Raw genomic sequence first — 18,470 nt, 5'->3', positions numbered from 1 at the left:
CTCGGGACTTGGGCTTCCTTGCTTGTCACCAGTGAGGACTATATCAAAATAATGAACATGGAGTTAGTGCTTCATAGGAACACTGCAGCACAAGAAAGCCCATTGCCAGTTGGCAGTGGGAGTGTGGGTACAGCAGTTATAATTGCATTACCATTTCCCACAAAAAAATACTTTACAATTCAAATTAAATCTTGTGTATATATACCAAGAGGAAAGCTTTGCCATTAATGAAACAAAGGGTTGTCAGTCCAACTTCAAGATACAATATAACTTTAAAGAGGAAACCAAGATCTCCTCCCTACCTGGATGCTAATCCTATACAGCTCACCAGAAGCACACAGTAGCCATCCAACCCCAGGAGTTACCTGCATTTCCTGTCCTATGTTATTTTAAGGGCCAAATAGAACAAGGACTACCGCTAGCATTACAGCTGAGAAAATCAGGCCTACAGCAGCTCTCTGTCCCTGCTAACTTAGGTTCAAACTTTCTAGGAGGGACCTAAAGCTCCAAAAACTACCCAAATTTATTTGAGACTGTATTAGGGTATCCAGGAGAGTGGCATTAACTGCAAAATGATGCAGGAATTCAGAATGCATCCTTCATCTTTAAGTCTTAGCAAGTCTGCCTCTCCCAGGGGAGTGCTAAAAGTGCAGTGTGCCTGGCTTTTGCACCTAGGAACATTAGATGCCTGTGGGACAAGGGCCAAGCTAATTGATCATTAACTTACTACTTGTAATTGAAACTGCCATCCATGTAAACTTCATGCAGAGGAACTTCTGACACACTGCTCAAAATCTTCAGCACTCCCTCTCTTTACATTAAGTTGCATGTGTTTGCAATTTACACTCATTCCTAAGTTTAAAGTAAAATGACTTGAGGTAGATGATTAGATTGATATATGAAGCTCAGACGCATCCAGCAGTTAACTGCTGCTAATTTGATTTAATACTTTGCTACCAAAACTGCAGGGCTTTGAATGCAAGCATGGAGATCCTTTCTCATGCTGGCATGGAAATGAAAATAAGATCAAGTGATCGACGTAGTTAAACTGTTTATTGCTGTAAACGTTCCAAATTCACCATTTATCTGGAGTCAGTCACCAGCTAATGGAATTGGTTCAAAATGATTTAAAATGTAGCTTTAGCAAAGGGCAGTGTGCTTACACACCTTTACCATATATAGTCTGTCAGAAGGAGCAAGGGAGGGAGCGAGAGAGCACAAGCACACAGAAGGTGCCTATAAAGGCAGATTACAGATTGGGTAAATAGCAGACGTGCTTCCAGTGGGGAGCTAATAGCACTGTGACCTGGTAACTAAATGAACCACAGGGAATCTTGCTTATTAGCAAAGAGGATGTAAATAAGCCTCAAAGCACTTCTGAAATTTTGTTCAACACCACTTACCGACATGAGGTTATGAAGCTTATTAGCCTTTGAAAGAAATGAATTTAGTGGCGAGGCACTTGGCTCAGTTTCAACCTCTCAGAGGAACGAACAATGCAAATTTCACCCTGTACCAAAAAGGCAGCGTTGTTCCAGCTTGCTTGCTTCAGACATTAGAGCTCTGTAGCTGCCATACACTATTCTCCGTTTTGTACAAGTGACAGGGACATTTGTATTTTCTATTTACTGGCCATTCCCCTTGTCATTCCTCACAAGGAGTTGGGGCTATGCTGTTGCAAAGGGGATGGACTATTGGAACAAAGTGCACATTTCGGATGAAACTGCTTGAAAAATATGTTTGAGTGAACTGTACTCAGAAACAGTGCAGCAAGTGTTTTTTGACCAGAGAAAAATAAGCAAATGAATAAATAAAGTTTTTCCTTGCCCAACAAAGTAATTCATTAGTTTTGTAGATGCATAAGTAAATAAGTTGGAATGTCACATGGTTGGGAAGGGTAATTCAGTGGCACCGACCCAAAAGGGAGACAGCAGCTGTGTCTGAAGTTACAATGGGCATTCTTCTGAGAGATGTCCTGGCTTCATCACCAACTACGTCCTCTGTTTTGTCCAAGTTCTTCTATGATTTTATATCAGTGCAGGAATTAGCTCACAGGATCAGCTTTAAGTATGAAATGATATTGATTCTTTTGGAATCAGCTCAGCTGAAACATAATGAGGTGAAACACTGGCATATAGACTTTCCGACAAATCAACCTTGATCAGTTTGTAACACTCTCACCTGAGTCACAAGGTGGCGTGTTCAACTCTCACCTCTTGGGCTTAAATACCCTAACCTTGAGGTCCATGGTCAGAAGATGGGATGTTAAAGATAGGTCATGCCTGCCCTCTCAGGTGGGTGTAAAAGATCCCTTGTACTATACCAAAGAAGAATGGAATTGTCCCCAGCATCCTGCCAATATTTATCCCTCAACCAGCATCACGAAAAGCAGATGTTATGTCCATTGTGTTTGCTATCCATACATTGGCTGTCATGTTTCCTACATCGGAACAGTGATTCCATTTCAAAAGTATTTCCTCGACTGGAAAGCACTTTGGAGAAGCTAGAAGTGGTAAAAGCTGCTATGTAAAATGCAAGTCTTTTTTTAAAATTCTCTGAATTTGCCCAGCTCTTAGGACAGCGGTTCCCAAACTGTGGGTCGCAATGCTTGGTGGGGTCGCATGGGGTCCTGTTTAGTGTTGTTAGATCCTTCTCCTCCAAGAGACAATGGTGGATTGGAGGTACCCAGTGCAGAGGAACTGAGGGCGGGCGGGCGGCAGGGGAGGTGGTGGTGGTGTGTGTGTGGGGTGGACAGCCCTGGGCTCACTAGATCAATTCCACTCAACAGCATAGGGTAGACTGTGAGTCCAAGTGCTCCTTAACATTTTAGCAATGAATGCTGAGTAGGCCAGGTTATTCTTGTGCAGACTTGGTGCAGAGGCCAACAGAGTGTTACTGTGTCCAGAATGCATGAAAAACTGGGATGTCAGACAGCTGAGCTGAAAAGATGAGTGGCAGCTCTGTTTCGACTCCTCTCTCTCTATTGCAGAGATTCCTTGGGGTCCGGTTTTCCAGCCGCACCCTGAAACCGGAAAATCCTGCCCAAAGTCAACGGACCTTTCCATGGTCCGCCCCTCACCTGCTACGATTCATGTAGTAGGCGGGATGGTAAAATTCACCCCCTTATCCCAGGATAGCGACTCTGCTTCAGCAATTAGACTCAAAGGACAGAAGAGGAGAGGGAATGGTGAGTGAGTGCAAGTGGAGGAAAGTTCCTAAGAAAATTAGTGTCATCGTGTGGGATTGGTATGTAGTGGGGAATGAGGGAATTTGTGACTAATGTCTGAAACAGGCACAAAGTCAGTGGAGTGAACATGCCTGTTGCTATCAATGTGAGGCCTGAGCCATTTGAGGTTTAGGCTTCATTAGCCTCTCATTGGTGAGCTGTAGGGTCCAAACAAATTGGCTGCTTCGACTGACTGGCTCATCAGGGTTGGGGAAGGTGGTCCTCAAGGAGGGATTCTGAATGGTCTGGTAGTGGGCTGGAGTCAGGGGATTAGGAGCAGCATCATTTAAATGGAAAGGTTATCCGGGCTGATGTTTTTAAGTGGCCATGTTCGGTCTTTTAGGGGGCTCACAATGCCATTTTGTATATTTGAACAGGTTTTCCAGGCAGGCAGACTCTTTGCCCATTTATAGGCTTGTTTGCAAGTTGTATCAGGCAGGTTTATGGATGGCTTGGGGCCTTTGAGATTTCTAATCACTGAGCACCCATTTGTAGGTGGAAAATGGGCACCCAGTAGTTAACAATCGCTCTCCCTACATCTGGTATCTCAGCTGATTTGTGTTTTTCGGAACATAAAGATCAACAGAGAGCTGGACTTCGACTAGATTACTATTCTGAAATAGAAATGTAATTCTCTGAGACTTTGGCAAGTGAAATTTGTCCAATTTATGTTATCAACAGATTCTACAAACAAGAAATAAATTTAAACAGATAGTGTTGTGTATGTGTGGCATTCGTTGCTGGGTCATGTTCTGGTTCTGCTCAATGCAGAGAAGTGTGAAGTGATTCATCTTGGTGGGAAGAATAAGGAAAGGCAATATAAAGGGTACAATTCTTATGAGGCTGTATAAACAGAGAGATCTATGTGCACAAATGACTGGCAGTGGTAGAGCAGGTTGAGAAAGTAGCTATATGGGATCCTGAATTTTATAAATAGAGGCACAGAGTTCAAAAGTGAAGAATTTATAGAATCATAGAATCCCTACAGTGCAGAATAAGGCCATTCAGCCCATCAAGTCTGCACCGACCACAATCCCATGCAGGCCCTATCCCCATAACTCCACCTATTTACCATAGCTAGTCCCCCTGACACTAAGAGGCAACTTGGCATGCCCAATCAACCTAGTCCTGCACATCTCTGGACCGTGGCAGGAAACCGGAATACCCAAAGGAAACCCACACAGACATTAGGAGAACGTACAAACTACACGCAGATAGTCACCTGAGGCCAGAATTGAACCCGGGTCCCTGGTGCTGTGAGGAAGCAGTGCTAGCCACTTTGCCACCCTTTTTTTAAAAATAATGAATGTTCATCAAACAACTGGAGAATTATTTACAATTCTGGGAACCATACTTAAGAAAGGACATGAGTGTTCAGAAAAGATTTACAAGAATTGCTCTGAGGATGAGAAGGTTCAGTTATGCATGCGAATGGATTGGTGAAGCTTGGATTGTTCTCCTTGGAGAAAGTTGAGAGAGAGAGTTTGGATAGAGACATTCAAAATCATGAGGTTTTTTCACTCATTCATGGGATGCCAGCTTTGCTGGCTAGGCCAGCATTCATTGCCCATCCCTAATTGCCCTTGAGAAGATAGTGAACAGCCTTCTTGTACTACTGTGGTCCATGTGATGTAGATAAACCAATAGTGCTATTAGGGAAGGAGTTCCAGGATTTTGACCCAGCAACAATCCCCAGTGAAGGAATGGTGATATATCTCCAAGTCAGAATGGTGAGTGAGTTGGAGGGGAAGTTCCAGGTGGTGGTGTTCCCATATGTCTGCTGCCCTTGTTTTTCTAAATGGTAGCAGTCGTGTGTTCTGCCAAAGGTGTCTTGTTCCTGCATGCCATCTTGTAGATCGCACACAAAACTGCAACAGTTCATCGGTGGTGGAGGAAATGAATATTGGTGGATGGAGTGCCAATCAAATGGGACATTTTGTCCTGGATGGTGCCAAGCTTCTTGTGTTGTTGGAGCAAGGGGAGAATATTCTATCACACTCCTAGCTTGTGCCACATAAATGGTGGACAGGTTCTGGGGAGTAATTAGGAGAGTTACTTGTCGCAGGATTCCTAATCTCTAACCTGCTCTTGTATCCACAGTATTTATATGGCTAGTGTAGTCCAGGTTCTGGTCAATGGCAACTCCAGGATGTTGACAGTGATGGACTTAGCTACGGCAGTGCCATTGACTGTCAATAGGTAATGGTTTGATCCTCTCTTGTTGGGGACGGTCATTGCCTGGCACCTGTGTGGCTAGGATGTTACTTGTCAGCCCGAGTCTGGATATTGCCCAGTTCTTGCTAAGTTTGGATTTGGACTGCTTCAGTATCTGAGGAATCACAGAACGTTGTGCAATCATTAGTGAACATCCCCACTTCTGACCTTGTAATGAGGTCAGGTGCTGAGTGGCCTCAGAACTCAGGACCACTCAGTGAGTAAGTTACTGCTGAGCAAGTAACTTATTGTTGACTGCACTGTTGATAACTCTTTCCATCACGCTAGAGAGTAGATAGAGAGAAACTTCCCATTAGCTGTAGGATTGAGAACCAGAGGGTACAAGGTTTAAAGTGATGGGCTAAAGAGCCAGGGGAGACAAAAGGAATCTTTTTTTTTCCACATGACAATTGGTAAGACGTGGAAAGCACTGCCCAAATGTGTGGTGGAGGATGGTAGAAGCAATGCTTTCATCAGAGAATTAGATGATTATCTGAAGGGAAAAGATCTGCAGGGCTGTGCAAAGAAGGCAGGTGAGACTAACTAGCTGAGTTGTACTGTCAGAACTGGCATGCTTACAATGGGTTAAATGGCCTCATTCTGCACTATCGCCATTCTCTCGTTCTATGAAACTGTATGTTCAGTCACACTAAAGTCGGGAACATTTATATTTGCTGCTAACAAGTAACATTGATCCTTGAAGAGCAGGGAAACCCTATCTGGAGCTGGGTCTCTGGTCCCTGTCACAGCATTGGACTACAAAATAAATTGCCAGAAATATGCATTATTTAGCACCATAGCATTGCTGAATGGTGCTGAAGCAGGTTTCAGTACCAGCCGTCTCCACATAGTGACCTTGTCAGATCAGCTATGCAATCAGACTTTGTTTCCTTTAGTCACCTTTATAATTCTTCTCAATAAAAGAAATAGCTCTGCAAGCTAAGCCAAATCCAACAAGATGAGAAACAATGTGAATTGCTGCTGGTGTTTTTCCACATTCTTACTCCATCTGGTGTACCGACCCTAGCTCTGTTATGCTACTATTATGCTTGATTGCAGGTTGGCTGGCATGGAACAACTGTCTGTTTGTGTTTGAGGGTGGGGCAGAGGTCTGCAGACTAAATACTGGGACGCTCCAGTGGAAATCACACCTCTTTCCTTGAAACAGAATGTACAGCCGAACTAACGAACTCAAGGAACAAAGCTGCTGTTAAATTGGGCTGTTTATAACGTCATCACATATTGACTTGAGGAATCGTTAGTTTCCAGGACTTCGAATTACAGGAAAGCAAAGAGACGAAGAATAAACAAAGACTAAATCAAATAGCCCAAAGGAAAGAGAGAAACAAGTGCAACAATTGCACAGTTGGAGATTTTCAATGAGGAACATGTCCTCATTTTACAGTTGCTCTTCCAACATCATGAAGTAGCTTTGTAGGTGCCTCACTGACAATTGATGGAGAGGTCGATTTTCCAGCCCCATGCATCCTGTGCAAATCATGTTATGGATAAGGAATCTCACAAGAGAGGCCACTACGTGATTTGCACTGGGGAGAACCTCTTTTGGGATTCTCCCAACGAGAAGCCGGTTGGAATCATTGCTGGTGTCCACAAACAGGGACAAAGCTTGATGGCTATGCCAGAATGGGGGGCAGGGGGGGATACTTGCAGGCCATTGGCATCCCCAGGCAGTCAGGAACATGGCTGGGCACTGGTGGTGGTGGGGGGTGGGGGGGGGCTGCTGTGATACAGGCGACTAAGGGTGGTGGGGTGGGTTTTTGATACTGGCTACTTGTGAGAGGCCTTGAAGGTTAATCGGACATCAAAGGGCACCCCAATGTCTAAGGAAAAGGCTTTGGTGGCATCTTTCAGCCCCACCTCTCTCACTCACAGCGCAAATCACACCTTTCCTCCAAAAAATGACTAAGTGGGGGAAGAATTGTGATCGGGGGTCACACTGACCAACCACCACATTTCCCACTGGAGATTTTAGTCATTTTATTGGAGAATTGTGCCAGGTGACTTTGTAATAATCTGTCAATAAGAAGTTTGAGATGTCCATCCTTTATTACCTGTTCACACAATTTATTGTTTATTCCTTTCAAGAGACAATTCCGCATTCCAAACATGAGAAGTAGGTCACCGAGCCCTTTGGGCTTGCTCTGCCATCCAATAAGATCATGATTGGTCTTCCATTACAATTCCATGTACCCACACTAATATGAATAGTAGCTTTGCTAACAGAAGCTGTTGATGTGCTTCTTCCTCTCAGCGAGTGCAGCACTTCGCACAGGTGGTGAAATTGATGAGTCTCTCTACAGGGAGTTGCCTTTCCCAGTTTTCTCTCCTCTCCTGAAGGCATGGGCTTTTGGGGTTGATTTCTACAGGTGCAGATCTCACCCACATGGCCATTCTTCCAGTCCAAGCTTACAGTCAACGTTTTATATTCTATTTGGCCAACAGGAGATTAATAGTTGTCCTGGTGTCCTATTCTCATTTCTGCATATTAAAAAGGGATCAGGAATGGAAATCCTATTTGATTTCCCCACCTCTCTAGTACTATGACCTATTTCCATACCATATTACTGCCCTGATTGAGATCACTTAACTAGACACCTTCCCAGTGAGTTTCACACTGGACTCATCAAAAAACCTAATATGTATATTTTTAATATAAATTATATATTGTATATTACATCTGTTTTCCACTTGCAAGCAATTTAAAGCAGCTAGGCTTGGCCAACATTTCTATTAATTGCTCCAATTGTACATTATAACTGAATGACTAACAATTCATTCTTTACCTTGCAGTTATCCGGGCAAAAGTAGTTGGGAAGAAGCTACTAAAGGATGGACCTTTTGGTACAATGCGCTACACCATTAAACAAATGAAGGCAAGTTACAACACAACTTAATTTGCTTAAATATCATAAAGAATCAGTGGTGTGTTGCTTTTTCACCTGTGGGAACTGAACGTGAATGTGGTACTGAGTGATAGAATAAAAGATTCCTCTTCCTTTCCACTGATTGAGACCAAAATCTGGAGAAGTCTTAAAGACTGAAAATTCACAATACAAGACAATCTGTACATTTGATGTACCAACTCACCATCACTTTCTCAAGGGCAGTTAGGTATGGGCAATAAATGCTGACCTAGCCAACAATACACACATCCCATAAATAAAAAAAAGCTCCAGCACTAATTGGCCACCTCGCTGAAACATATCACAATGATATAGAAAATAGAAGTCTCACATTTACCTGCGCTGACTTTAAGGGAAACTAATGAAGCAGGGCAGAGGTAGATTTACTCTTACCTAACCCAAGAATACTTGATATTGATACTTGGTGTGTAGACAATAAAATGTTCATTTCCTACCACAAATATACCAGTCACCTTGAAGAGAAAAGGATCATTTTTCTTTCAAAAATGTTTTTTTGAAAGGATGACAATGCTGGTTTTCATCATCCTGTGGCAGTAACGCGAGCCAATTATTTCCATTGTGAGGGTAAACCTCCCTGATAGTCAGCTGGTCTTGGCTAATGTTACACATTAAACATCTGGGGAATTATACAGAAGTTAGCTTGCATCTTATATGACAGGACATACAATACAGTAATAATCTGTGCCTCAGTCTTATTGAATAACCATGAACTTGGATGCGGGGGTGGGGAGGTGAATTGAAAAGCATTGCTGTGGGGAAGGGAAGCAAAGTAGAAAAAGAATACACAAACCACAAGACTGTAACATGTTAATGAAGAGAAGTAAATAGTTTTCCAACAATAGCTGGCAGGGCCACTTGCACAGCCAATGCTATTCTATAATCAGTCTCCAGAAACTATATGCAATGGAGCCCTGACTTCCATTCCCTCGTGTGTCAACTTCTATTTACTACATCAAGTAACGCTGAAGTCAAACCTGGGAACGCAACCTGAATGGAACCATAGTCATTGAACAGAGTCCCTAGGCACTCTGTAGCATTGCAGATTGATATCATTGTGGCACAGCCCATTCTCCTCATTTTAAGATATTAGGATTACAATTTCTCTTTTGTCCATGTCTGGATTAATGCTACGGTCAGATGCAAATCCTAATGATTCTGGTGGAACCCAAACTAAGTCCATTAGGTTACTGGTCAGTCGGTGTCCCTTAGCTGGACTATTAATGACTTCTCCCATGACTTAACTGATGCTCAGAGGAAGGTGGATTTATCTGGTCTTTTGTGGATAGGACATGGGACAGTTTCAACATTGTCAGGTAGAAGCAGAATCTAAAAAAGATAGAAAGCAAGAATCATGAGCTGTATGATATGGGTATGGTATGGGGATAGGGCCTGGTTGGGATTGTCAGTACAGACTTGATGGACCAAATGACCTCCTTCTGCATTGTAGCAATTCTATGACATGAGGGTGAATTATTCCTTTGCGTTTGGCAGATGCTGTACAGGTGTGAGGACTTTCATTGCACAAGCTGCAAAATGCTAGAATTGTTCTCTTTAACCTAGTACTGGAGGTTCTCTTTAACTTAGTACAGGAGGTGATCATCCTTAGAAATGGATCAGGAGCATCTGGTTATAAGCAAGCCTCATTCCTTGACAGATGGGAGACACACATGGGGACAGTCAGGCTGACAGCAGCATTGTGGTAAGAATAAATGGATGGCCTGTCCTGCTGCCCTCTCCTGCTGCCCTCTCATCTGTTAACATTGTCAACGGGCAGGTGTACACTCAGCTTCACCATGTATTGAGGGTGGAAATGAAATAGCTCCAGGGATTAGTCTTCCATGCAAAAAAGATCTTTGAAAAAAAAAGTTCAAGTGAAAAGAACTGCCTTAACTCAAATGATTAAATTTGATGCCTTCAGGAAATTTTACTGTCAATTTGTCTGACAGAAGCTGACACCATTTCTGAGCAGGTAGTGTCCTTGGATTTATTAACACCAAATTCTGAAATGTTGCAATAGGATGCAATTTCAAAATCATCACCAAGGCATTGGCATGTTATGTCCAGGCTTATTTCCTCCAGAAAACTGCCATTAACATCTCGGTATGAGTTTTGCACTGACTCTCACTACAGTTGTGATGTATTATTTGTGATATCGGCTGCATCATAAACCACTGCCAAGTATACGATCTTTTTATTTCTCTCAAATGAAGTCTAAATTGTGTAGCAAGTTTTAAATACAGAAGCACATTTTTAGCAACAGATCATATCCATACCATAAGCATTTCTCCATTTTATAAGCCTGATAGTGTGGCTTATTGCCAGGCCTATGAAGACATTAAGAAGCTGCTGAAAACAAACTGCCTCTCATTTTGTGTCCTCCAGGCTTATTCTGTCCCTCCAATTAAAGTTTTAGTTTAGCCTTTTCTGATATGTGGAAATCTGAAGAAAAATATATCAAAATTTAGCTATTTCATATCATCTTTCATCACTAAACTCAACTCTCCTATTTCTCATCCACATGTTGGCCTTTAGCAACATTTCTAAAAGCACACCATTACTCTGAGCTCAGTGTTATCATTTACCCTGATAACAACAAGCTTTACTTTGCCACCACTTCTGTCAACTCCTCCTGAATTATCAAACTGTTTATTGGATATCCAGACTGAAGGAGCAGAAATTTCCTCCAATTATATATTAGGAAGACTGAAGCCATTATTTTTGTTCCTTGCCCCAAACTCCATTTCCTAGCTATCAACTCCCTGCGACAGTCTGAGATTCAGTCAGTGGGACAGTTCACAACTTTGGTGTCACATTTGATGCTGAGATGAGTTTCTGAATTCGCACTCACTCCCATCAATAAAGGTCATCTATTTTAACTTTAATAACGTGGCATAACTTTGCCCCATCTCAGTGGCCCCATCTGCTCATCCACTGCTGAAAACCTCATCTATGACTTTGTTACCTCTAACTTGACTATTCCCAAGTATACCTGCCTAGTCCCCCACACTCAGTCCTCTGTAAACTTGAGTCATTTAAAACTCTGCCCATGTCTTAGCTCACAATAAGTCCCATTCTCCTCTCACTGCAGTGCTCATTGACTTGCACTGACTCCCAGTCAAGCAATGGACAAGATTCTCTGCCTCACCTCAGCCGTTTTTCTCAGCAGTGGGAGGCGATGTGCCATTTGCTGGCAGCGTGATCTTCTAATCCTGCTGCAGTCAATGGGAAATTCCGTTAAAGACACCCCACACTGCCTGGAAGCCCATAGCAGGGGGTGCATCGCCGGCAGGACAGAGAATCCTGTTGGCATGAATGGCCAGAGAATTCTAGCCAATGCCTTGGTTTTAAAACTCGTAGCCAAGTTTTCAAATCCCTCCATATCACTGCAAACTCCTCCAAGATTTCTTGCCTCCGCTGCATTCACAATTGGTGACTGTATGTTCAGTTGCTGAGGCCCCAGGTCTGGAATTTCCTTTCAGCACCCTTCCGAGCCTCCAACCTGCTTTCCACCTTTAAGGCACTTCTTTAAAACCTACTTCTTTGACCAGGCTTTTGGTCACCTGACCCAGTATCTCATAGCAGTGTTCAGTATAACCTTTTGTTTTCTCATTCTCCTGTGACGCAGCTTGGGATGTTCCATTACGGTAAAAGTGCTGCATAAATGTATTGTTGCAACTCTGAGATTGCACATAAATGCAACTCTGAGATTTGAACTCATAATCAGGTGAATTAAAAGCAAAGTAACAAACTACTTTAGCTGCCTGGATTCTGGCCCAGTTGTATCTTAAAAATAAATGGGTAATAAAGTTTCCAGTTTATCACATTTGCATTCTTTAGCTGCCTATAAATGTACCGTTGCACTTTGCTGAATAAACCATTCTACCATCAATAATAGGAATTCAGTTGAGTGAGGCCAGAATCTGTATGCTCCCATTCCAAACACAGTGCCATTTTATCATTCTTCATCCTGCTTTTATCTCAGTTTAGAATTATTTAAGGTAAATGAATCTCCTGGCAAAGAATCACCTGTATTCAAGCTTTATAACCAGTTTTAAGCTCTGTAAACAGCAAACCAGCAGTTTTTTTAAAAAAATTACAGTCATATGTATTGGAATATAGAGAAAAGTATTGTTTCTTGTGCACTATACATACAAAGCATACTGTTCAGAGCACAAAGGGGAGAAGGAAAGAGGAGAGTTCAGAATTTAGCGTTATGTCATAGCTAGGATGTAGAGAAAGATTAGGCTAATAGAAGGTAGATCCATTCAAAAGTCTGATGGCAGTAGGGAAGAAACTGTTCTCGAGTCAGTTAGTACGTGACCTCAGACTTTTGTATCTTTTTTCTGATGGAAGAAGCTGGAAGAGCTTATGCCCGGGGGTGGGTGGGGTTGCTTTTCCGAGGCAGTGGGTAGTGTAGGTGGAGTCAGTGGATGAAAGGTTGGTTTGCGTGATGGACTGAGCTATGTTCTCAACCCTTTGCAGTTTCTTGTGGTCATGGTCAGAGCAGGAGTCGTCATATCAAGCTGTGATATATCTGGAAAGACTGAATTAAATCTCTGTCCTTCTCTTGCGAAGCTTTTTGTCCTGTGTTAGGTGTCATTACTGAGATTGGCACCTCACTGTTTGGATGTAATCACTAATCCCAGGTCTTGCTTCTCTATAATGTAAATGCGATATATATGTATGCTCCTTTAAGGTAACTGATTATATTGCTATTTACAATGATTTCACTCTTCCCTAGATGTATCGAGGTTTCAACAAAATGCAACAGGTTCAGTATATCTATACAGAAGCTGCCGAGAGCCTGTGTGGTGTCCGGCTGCAGGTGAACAAATTCCAGTATCTGATCACAGGTAAGTGGTAATATTTGACAACGTTTTCACAGTATGTAACCACACAGCAGAGGATATATTTTGATTTCCAAAGCAATGTTTGAAATATATTCTTTCATAAATTGGGAAAATGTTTTGCGTTTAACTGCCATCTGGGGAGCCGTGTATTGGAGGATACAGCAGTTTGTACCAGCAAGTTATACAGGAGGTAGTGGGAAAGCAACTAACCAAGAGGTTCTTCACTGGGAAATCTCAAGTCCAGTTTGACTTCCAGGAGCCTGGTAATGTGCTCAGTGATTCAAAGTAGGAAAGATCTTGACCAGCTTTATTAATATATTTACCAAGTACAACAATGGTATGAGCACATACCTATTGATGGTGCTGTAGACCTACACATTCATATCTTAACATCAACCTGGCATCCAACCTGTGTCCTGTTGTATGACAGAAGACAGTCCCCTTGGAATAACTAAAGTAGCGAAACCACGAAAATTTCCCAACAAGGCACTGAAACTTTACGGTTAAACGGCCCAAGAACATGGAACCAAAACTAATTAGACAGATCTTTCAGAGGCTAGCATGATCATGATGGGCCAACTGGCCTCCTTCAGTGCCGAATGATTCTGTGAAATATTTTTCTTTTTATTTTACTGGCGAGGCCAATATTAATTGTCAATCCCTAATTGCCCTCTAAGGCACTGGTGAGCCCTCTCCTGTAGCTGCTGTAGCACAACCATAGTGCTGATTTTGACCCCGCAACAATGAGGATGGCAATTCCAAGCTCCGAGTCAGGATGGTGTGTGAGTTGGAGGAGAGCTTCCAAGTTGTGGTGTTCCCTTGTGTCTGCTGCCCTTTCCTTTGAGGTGGTAGAAGTCACGTGTTTGGAAGGAACCTTACTGATCTGCTTTGGTGCATCTTGATCAGGGTTTTTCCAAAGTGGGGGGGTCTCGACCCATGCGCAGGTCACCAGGTATCCTGTTTTCAAAATAAAATGTGGAATGTTCTGTGATCCTGTTCAAAAGAAAGACTGATGTTTTGTTTATGGCGTACGTTTTGTAGAAGGCAGTATGATGAGGATTTCTTGACTCAGACAATGACGTAGCCAGCATAAAGAGACAGAAATTGTATTTTTACATGTGTAGTAAATCCCATTTTGACTGCAACTGTAGCAGCAATATTACCGCCTGCCTGGTCAGTGGGTCATGAGGAGCCACCATTTTGTAAATTATGGGTTGCTGGAAATAAAGTTTGAAAAGGACTGTTATAGATGGTACTCTCTGCTACACTGTGCATCAGTGGAGGACAGAAGGAATGTTTAAGGTGGTGCATGGATGGGTGCCGATCAAGGGAGCTGCTTTGTCCTGAGTGGTGTCAAGTTTGTTGTAGGATCTGCATTTATTCAGGGAAGTGGAGAATATTCTATCACACTCCTGACGTGTGCCTTGTAGATTACAGACAGGCTTTGAGCAGTGGGGAGATAAGTTACTAGCCACAGAATTCCCAGCTTCTGACCTGCTCTTGTAGCCATAGTATTTAGGTGGCTGGCCCAGTTCAGTTTTTGGTCAATGGTAACCCCAGCATATTGATAACGCAGTTCCAGCACATACTCTGCCCTTGGAAAAATACAGAGCTGATCGTTAAAGATGATTCCAAGTATTAGGAATTTAAGCTATGTGGAAAGTCTGTGGAAAAATATTCTTGTTCTCTGAGGTGACTTAATGTTTACAAGATTAGAAAGGAAATTAATGCAGTTGATGCAAGTAGATTATTCACTTAGGGTTCAAATGTCACACAATGCAAGTTAAACATTAAAGAGTTGATTAAGAAGAGAAATCAAGCAGAATGTTTTCACCCAAAAACTGTGAACCAGTTACCAGAAAAAGCTACTGAAGCAGAAAGTATAACTGGGTTCATGAAATAATGATGGGAATTGTAGATCTGAGCTGAGAAGAGATTTGGGGGATAAAGTGAGAAGGGCAGTAAGTGAAAGTAAATTATCAACAAGGGCTGTATTTATTGTTCTTTCTCTTTGATTTGTTCCTTTGGAGGATTTGGTTCCCAGGTATCCTGCTGGATCTCTCTCCAGGACAATCCACTGGTTCCCTGCATCATGTTTTCCATAACTATCATCATAAGATGCCAGAAACACTTGTATCCAACAGACACTGAGCGTTGCCAGGACAAGCAATGTCCTTTAGAAAATGCAAAGGTCTACACCAGAGAGTACAATTTATTATGGGCTGATCAAATTTGGGTTATGTATTAATCCTTCTCACAGCAAGTTAGAGAAGTCACACAATGCTTTTTCACATCACTGCCAGTTGTTAGAATCCTGCAATTACAGTAAATTCATTCCACAAACCACCCCGCCCCAAATCACAGCACAGCTCATTAGAGAAGCAGGGAATCACCCAAGACTATTAACCCTGGGATATTCTCTGGAACCATCAATGCAGGTGAGGCAGGTGGAAATTGCCACCTCCTGTCCTACATTGATAGTTACACAAAACAAAATCTTTAACTATCTCCACCTGCTGTTTATCCATCCACCTTTTACAGAGGTTATGTATATTCTACTGTATTCACTTTAAATGTAGCATGAAGGGAAGATGGTGCTGTTAACACATGCTATTAATTTTTTTCATTCATGTACAGGAAGAGTTTATGATGGGAAAGTCTACACTGGCGTGTGTAACTTCATTGTGCCATGGGAGAGATTGACCCTGTCACAACGCAAAGGTCTTAATCATCGCTACCAGCATGGCTGTAACTGCAAGGTACATACATCCTCATGAATGTACACATTTTGTGCTCCTTAACTATTCCCATCCAGTACAGTGTAGTTATGACTGTACCTGTGTCAATTGTGAGAGAATGGATATAGGAAAGAAACAATCACTCATACAGAGTGACATATGGGAGCAATTCATTCATGCGGGAGAGGCGATGGGCTAGTGGTATTATCGCTGGACTATTAATCCAGGAAACTCAGCTAGTGTTCTGGGGATCCAGGTTCAAATCCCACCACGGCCGATGGTGGAATATGAATTCAATATTAAAAAAATGTCTGGAATTAAGAATATACTGATGAACATGAAACCATTGTTGGAAAAACCCATCTGGTTCACTAATGTACTTTAGGGAAGGAAATCTGTCATCCATAACTAGTCTGGCCTTTGATTCCAGAGCCACAGCAATATGACTGTCAACTGCCCTCCAAGGGCAACTAAGGATAGGCAATAAATGATGGCCAGCGAGCAGCACCCATGTCTCATGAATTAATACAAAAAAAAAGTTAGCTGGTTTATGATCAGTAAAGAATACTGAGGTAATACAAGCAACACCCAGTTTTATTGACTGTACCTTATCTGATATAATGCAATGTTTCCATATTATTTGGATAAGTAATGCTTCCAACTAGTGTCATGTATTAATGTTCAATGTAAGGATTTTAGAAAAACAGTTCTGTGGACTATGTGATCTCTTTGAGAAATGTATTTAATATTTCTCCATCTCATTCATATCTCCGCAGATCAAGCCTTGTTATTACCTGCCATGTTTTGTGACAGCAAAGAACGAGTGTCTCTGGACCGATATGTTGTCTGACCAGGGATACATGGGGCATCAGGCTAAGCACTATGTCTGCATCCGGCAGAAGGAAGGTTACTGCAGTTGGTACAGAGGTGCAGCGCCCCCAGACAAAACCAGGATCAATGCAACAGACCCCTGAATGGGACCTTCCTCTGTAAATAAAAATGCTGGCCAGCAAGGGCAGCCATCTTGTGTGACACAGCCATGATTTAATGCCCGTCTCCCAGCATTAGCACATCAAACACAGACTTCTAGGCCGTTTTCTTGTTTTCTAAGAATTATTCTTAAACTGCCCAGTGCTTGGGCCATTTGACTCCATGCCAATCAATGTTGCTTCAGACTTGCTCCTTGCAGTAATAAATATATTACTGAGCTTTATATATATTTTAATATTGCAGTGTCTTGTGCCATATGTAACTGCTACTGCCCTTTATGAATGTGGCACATTGGTGGGTGCCTTATCCCAAAGGTTTCAGGCAAAGATATTTTGGATCATTTTTATTATTTAAAAAAATGCTCAAATTCCTAAAACCATATGTCTGTTGTGAAAGATATCATTTATTTGGCATCAGAATGCATTTTTTAGAAAATACATAACCAAATATATTCCACGACACAACCCTGTAATCTATCTGGTGGGTGTCTGAAAGACATTTTAATCTTTCTGCTTGACATGATTTCAGATTTGGAGAAATTGCAGAAATGTGCTGCTCCACTGTCTTTTAGCCTGGATAGCCACTCTCAACGTCACTCAGCTCCTTGGATAGTAACCTCATGGGACTGGCTTGCTGCATTGACAGATCTGAAACCAGCTCCTTAATCCTAACAGCAGAATGACACTGTCCACACATTCACGGCTCTGCACTGCCAGTGGGATGAAGGGATATTGTCACTGGCTTGTTTGTGAACAATCAGTAGAAGGAAATCATCTGCCAGTGGCTGTACTCATACAGTGTCCAAATACATTTTAGAGGAGGTTTTTTTTATTAAAAGCTTACATAATTGTGATGCCCAAAACACTAGTTAAAATCTCCTTTCTGTAAAATAAAAAATAGTATTTGATGTAATGGGGGCATTCTCTTTTCTTACATTCCACTCAACACATGATGGATGGATATTTCTGTGGAGAATGTTGGAAAACCCAACACTACTGCTCTGTGGTTTCCCACCCCTTTACCAGGATCACCACCTCCCACTCTTTTCTCACTTGTTGCACCTAAATGCCAGGAGGGGAGTAGGGTCTGGGGTCCCAAAGAATTTACTGTCTTTCCACTTCTAGATTGGCAGTAAATATTGAAGAAGATGGCAAAGGTGTTTGTTAAGAAAAAAAAAGTCTCCATCCAAATTTACGTAGCGCCATTACTGTAACGTTGAAGTAAGGTGCTTCTGAGGCTGAGCAAACAAAGTAAGGGCTATAAAGGTTTCAAAGTACAAACAGCACCTGCAGAACTTCATGGAGCTGCTACCTGATCACAAAGCATGTCCTGTGCCTAAGACAATAGGAAAAGTTGTTCACACATCTGCAGAACATTTGTAATAAATTATTTGTACCACCAGTTAGAAAGCAAAGCAGCACCTTCTGATGTGAGCTAATTAGGATGTCAAATAACTATTTTGTGTCATGCAATATAAATAACTGTTATCTGGCTTTGCAGCCTCTCC

At 42.1% G+C, this 18,470-nt stretch overlaps 2 protein-coding genes across 2 annotated transcripts in view; one reads left to right on the top strand and one right to left on the bottom strand.

Moving 5' to 3' along the window:
- LOC145344122 (metalloproteinase inhibitor 3) overlaps positions 1–18,124 on the top strand; it is a 33,599-nt gene extending 15,475 nt beyond the window's left edge. Inside the window, exons 2-5 of the mRNA XM_080190984.1 lie at positions 8,252–8,334; positions 13,127–13,238; positions 15,873–15,994; positions 16,750–18,124. Of these exons, the coding sequence (XP_080047110.1) occupies positions 8,252–8,334; positions 13,127–13,238; positions 15,873–15,994; positions 16,750–16,947 (515 nt within the window). The 3' untranslated portion in view covers positions 16,948–18,124. The remainder of the gene's footprint in view (positions 1–8,251; positions 8,335–13,126; positions 13,239–15,872; positions 15,995–16,749) is intronic.
- Positions 1–18,470, bottom strand: part of syn3 (synapsin III) — a 256,167-nt gene that overhangs the window by 83,025 nt on the left and 154,672 nt on the right. The window lies entirely within an intron of this gene.

Source organism: Carcharhinus amblyrhynchos, chromosome 6, assembly GCF_965287045.1.
Source record: "Carcharhinus amblyrhynchos chromosome 6, sCarAmb.v2.hapA, whole genome shotgun sequence".
NCBI lineage: Eukaryota > Metazoa > Chordata > Chondrichthyes > Carcharhiniformes > Carcharhinidae > Carcharhinus > Carcharhinus amblyrhynchos.
The sequence above is the reverse complement of the archived record's forward strand: the minus strand, read 5'-3'. Positions and strand labels throughout refer to the sequence as shown.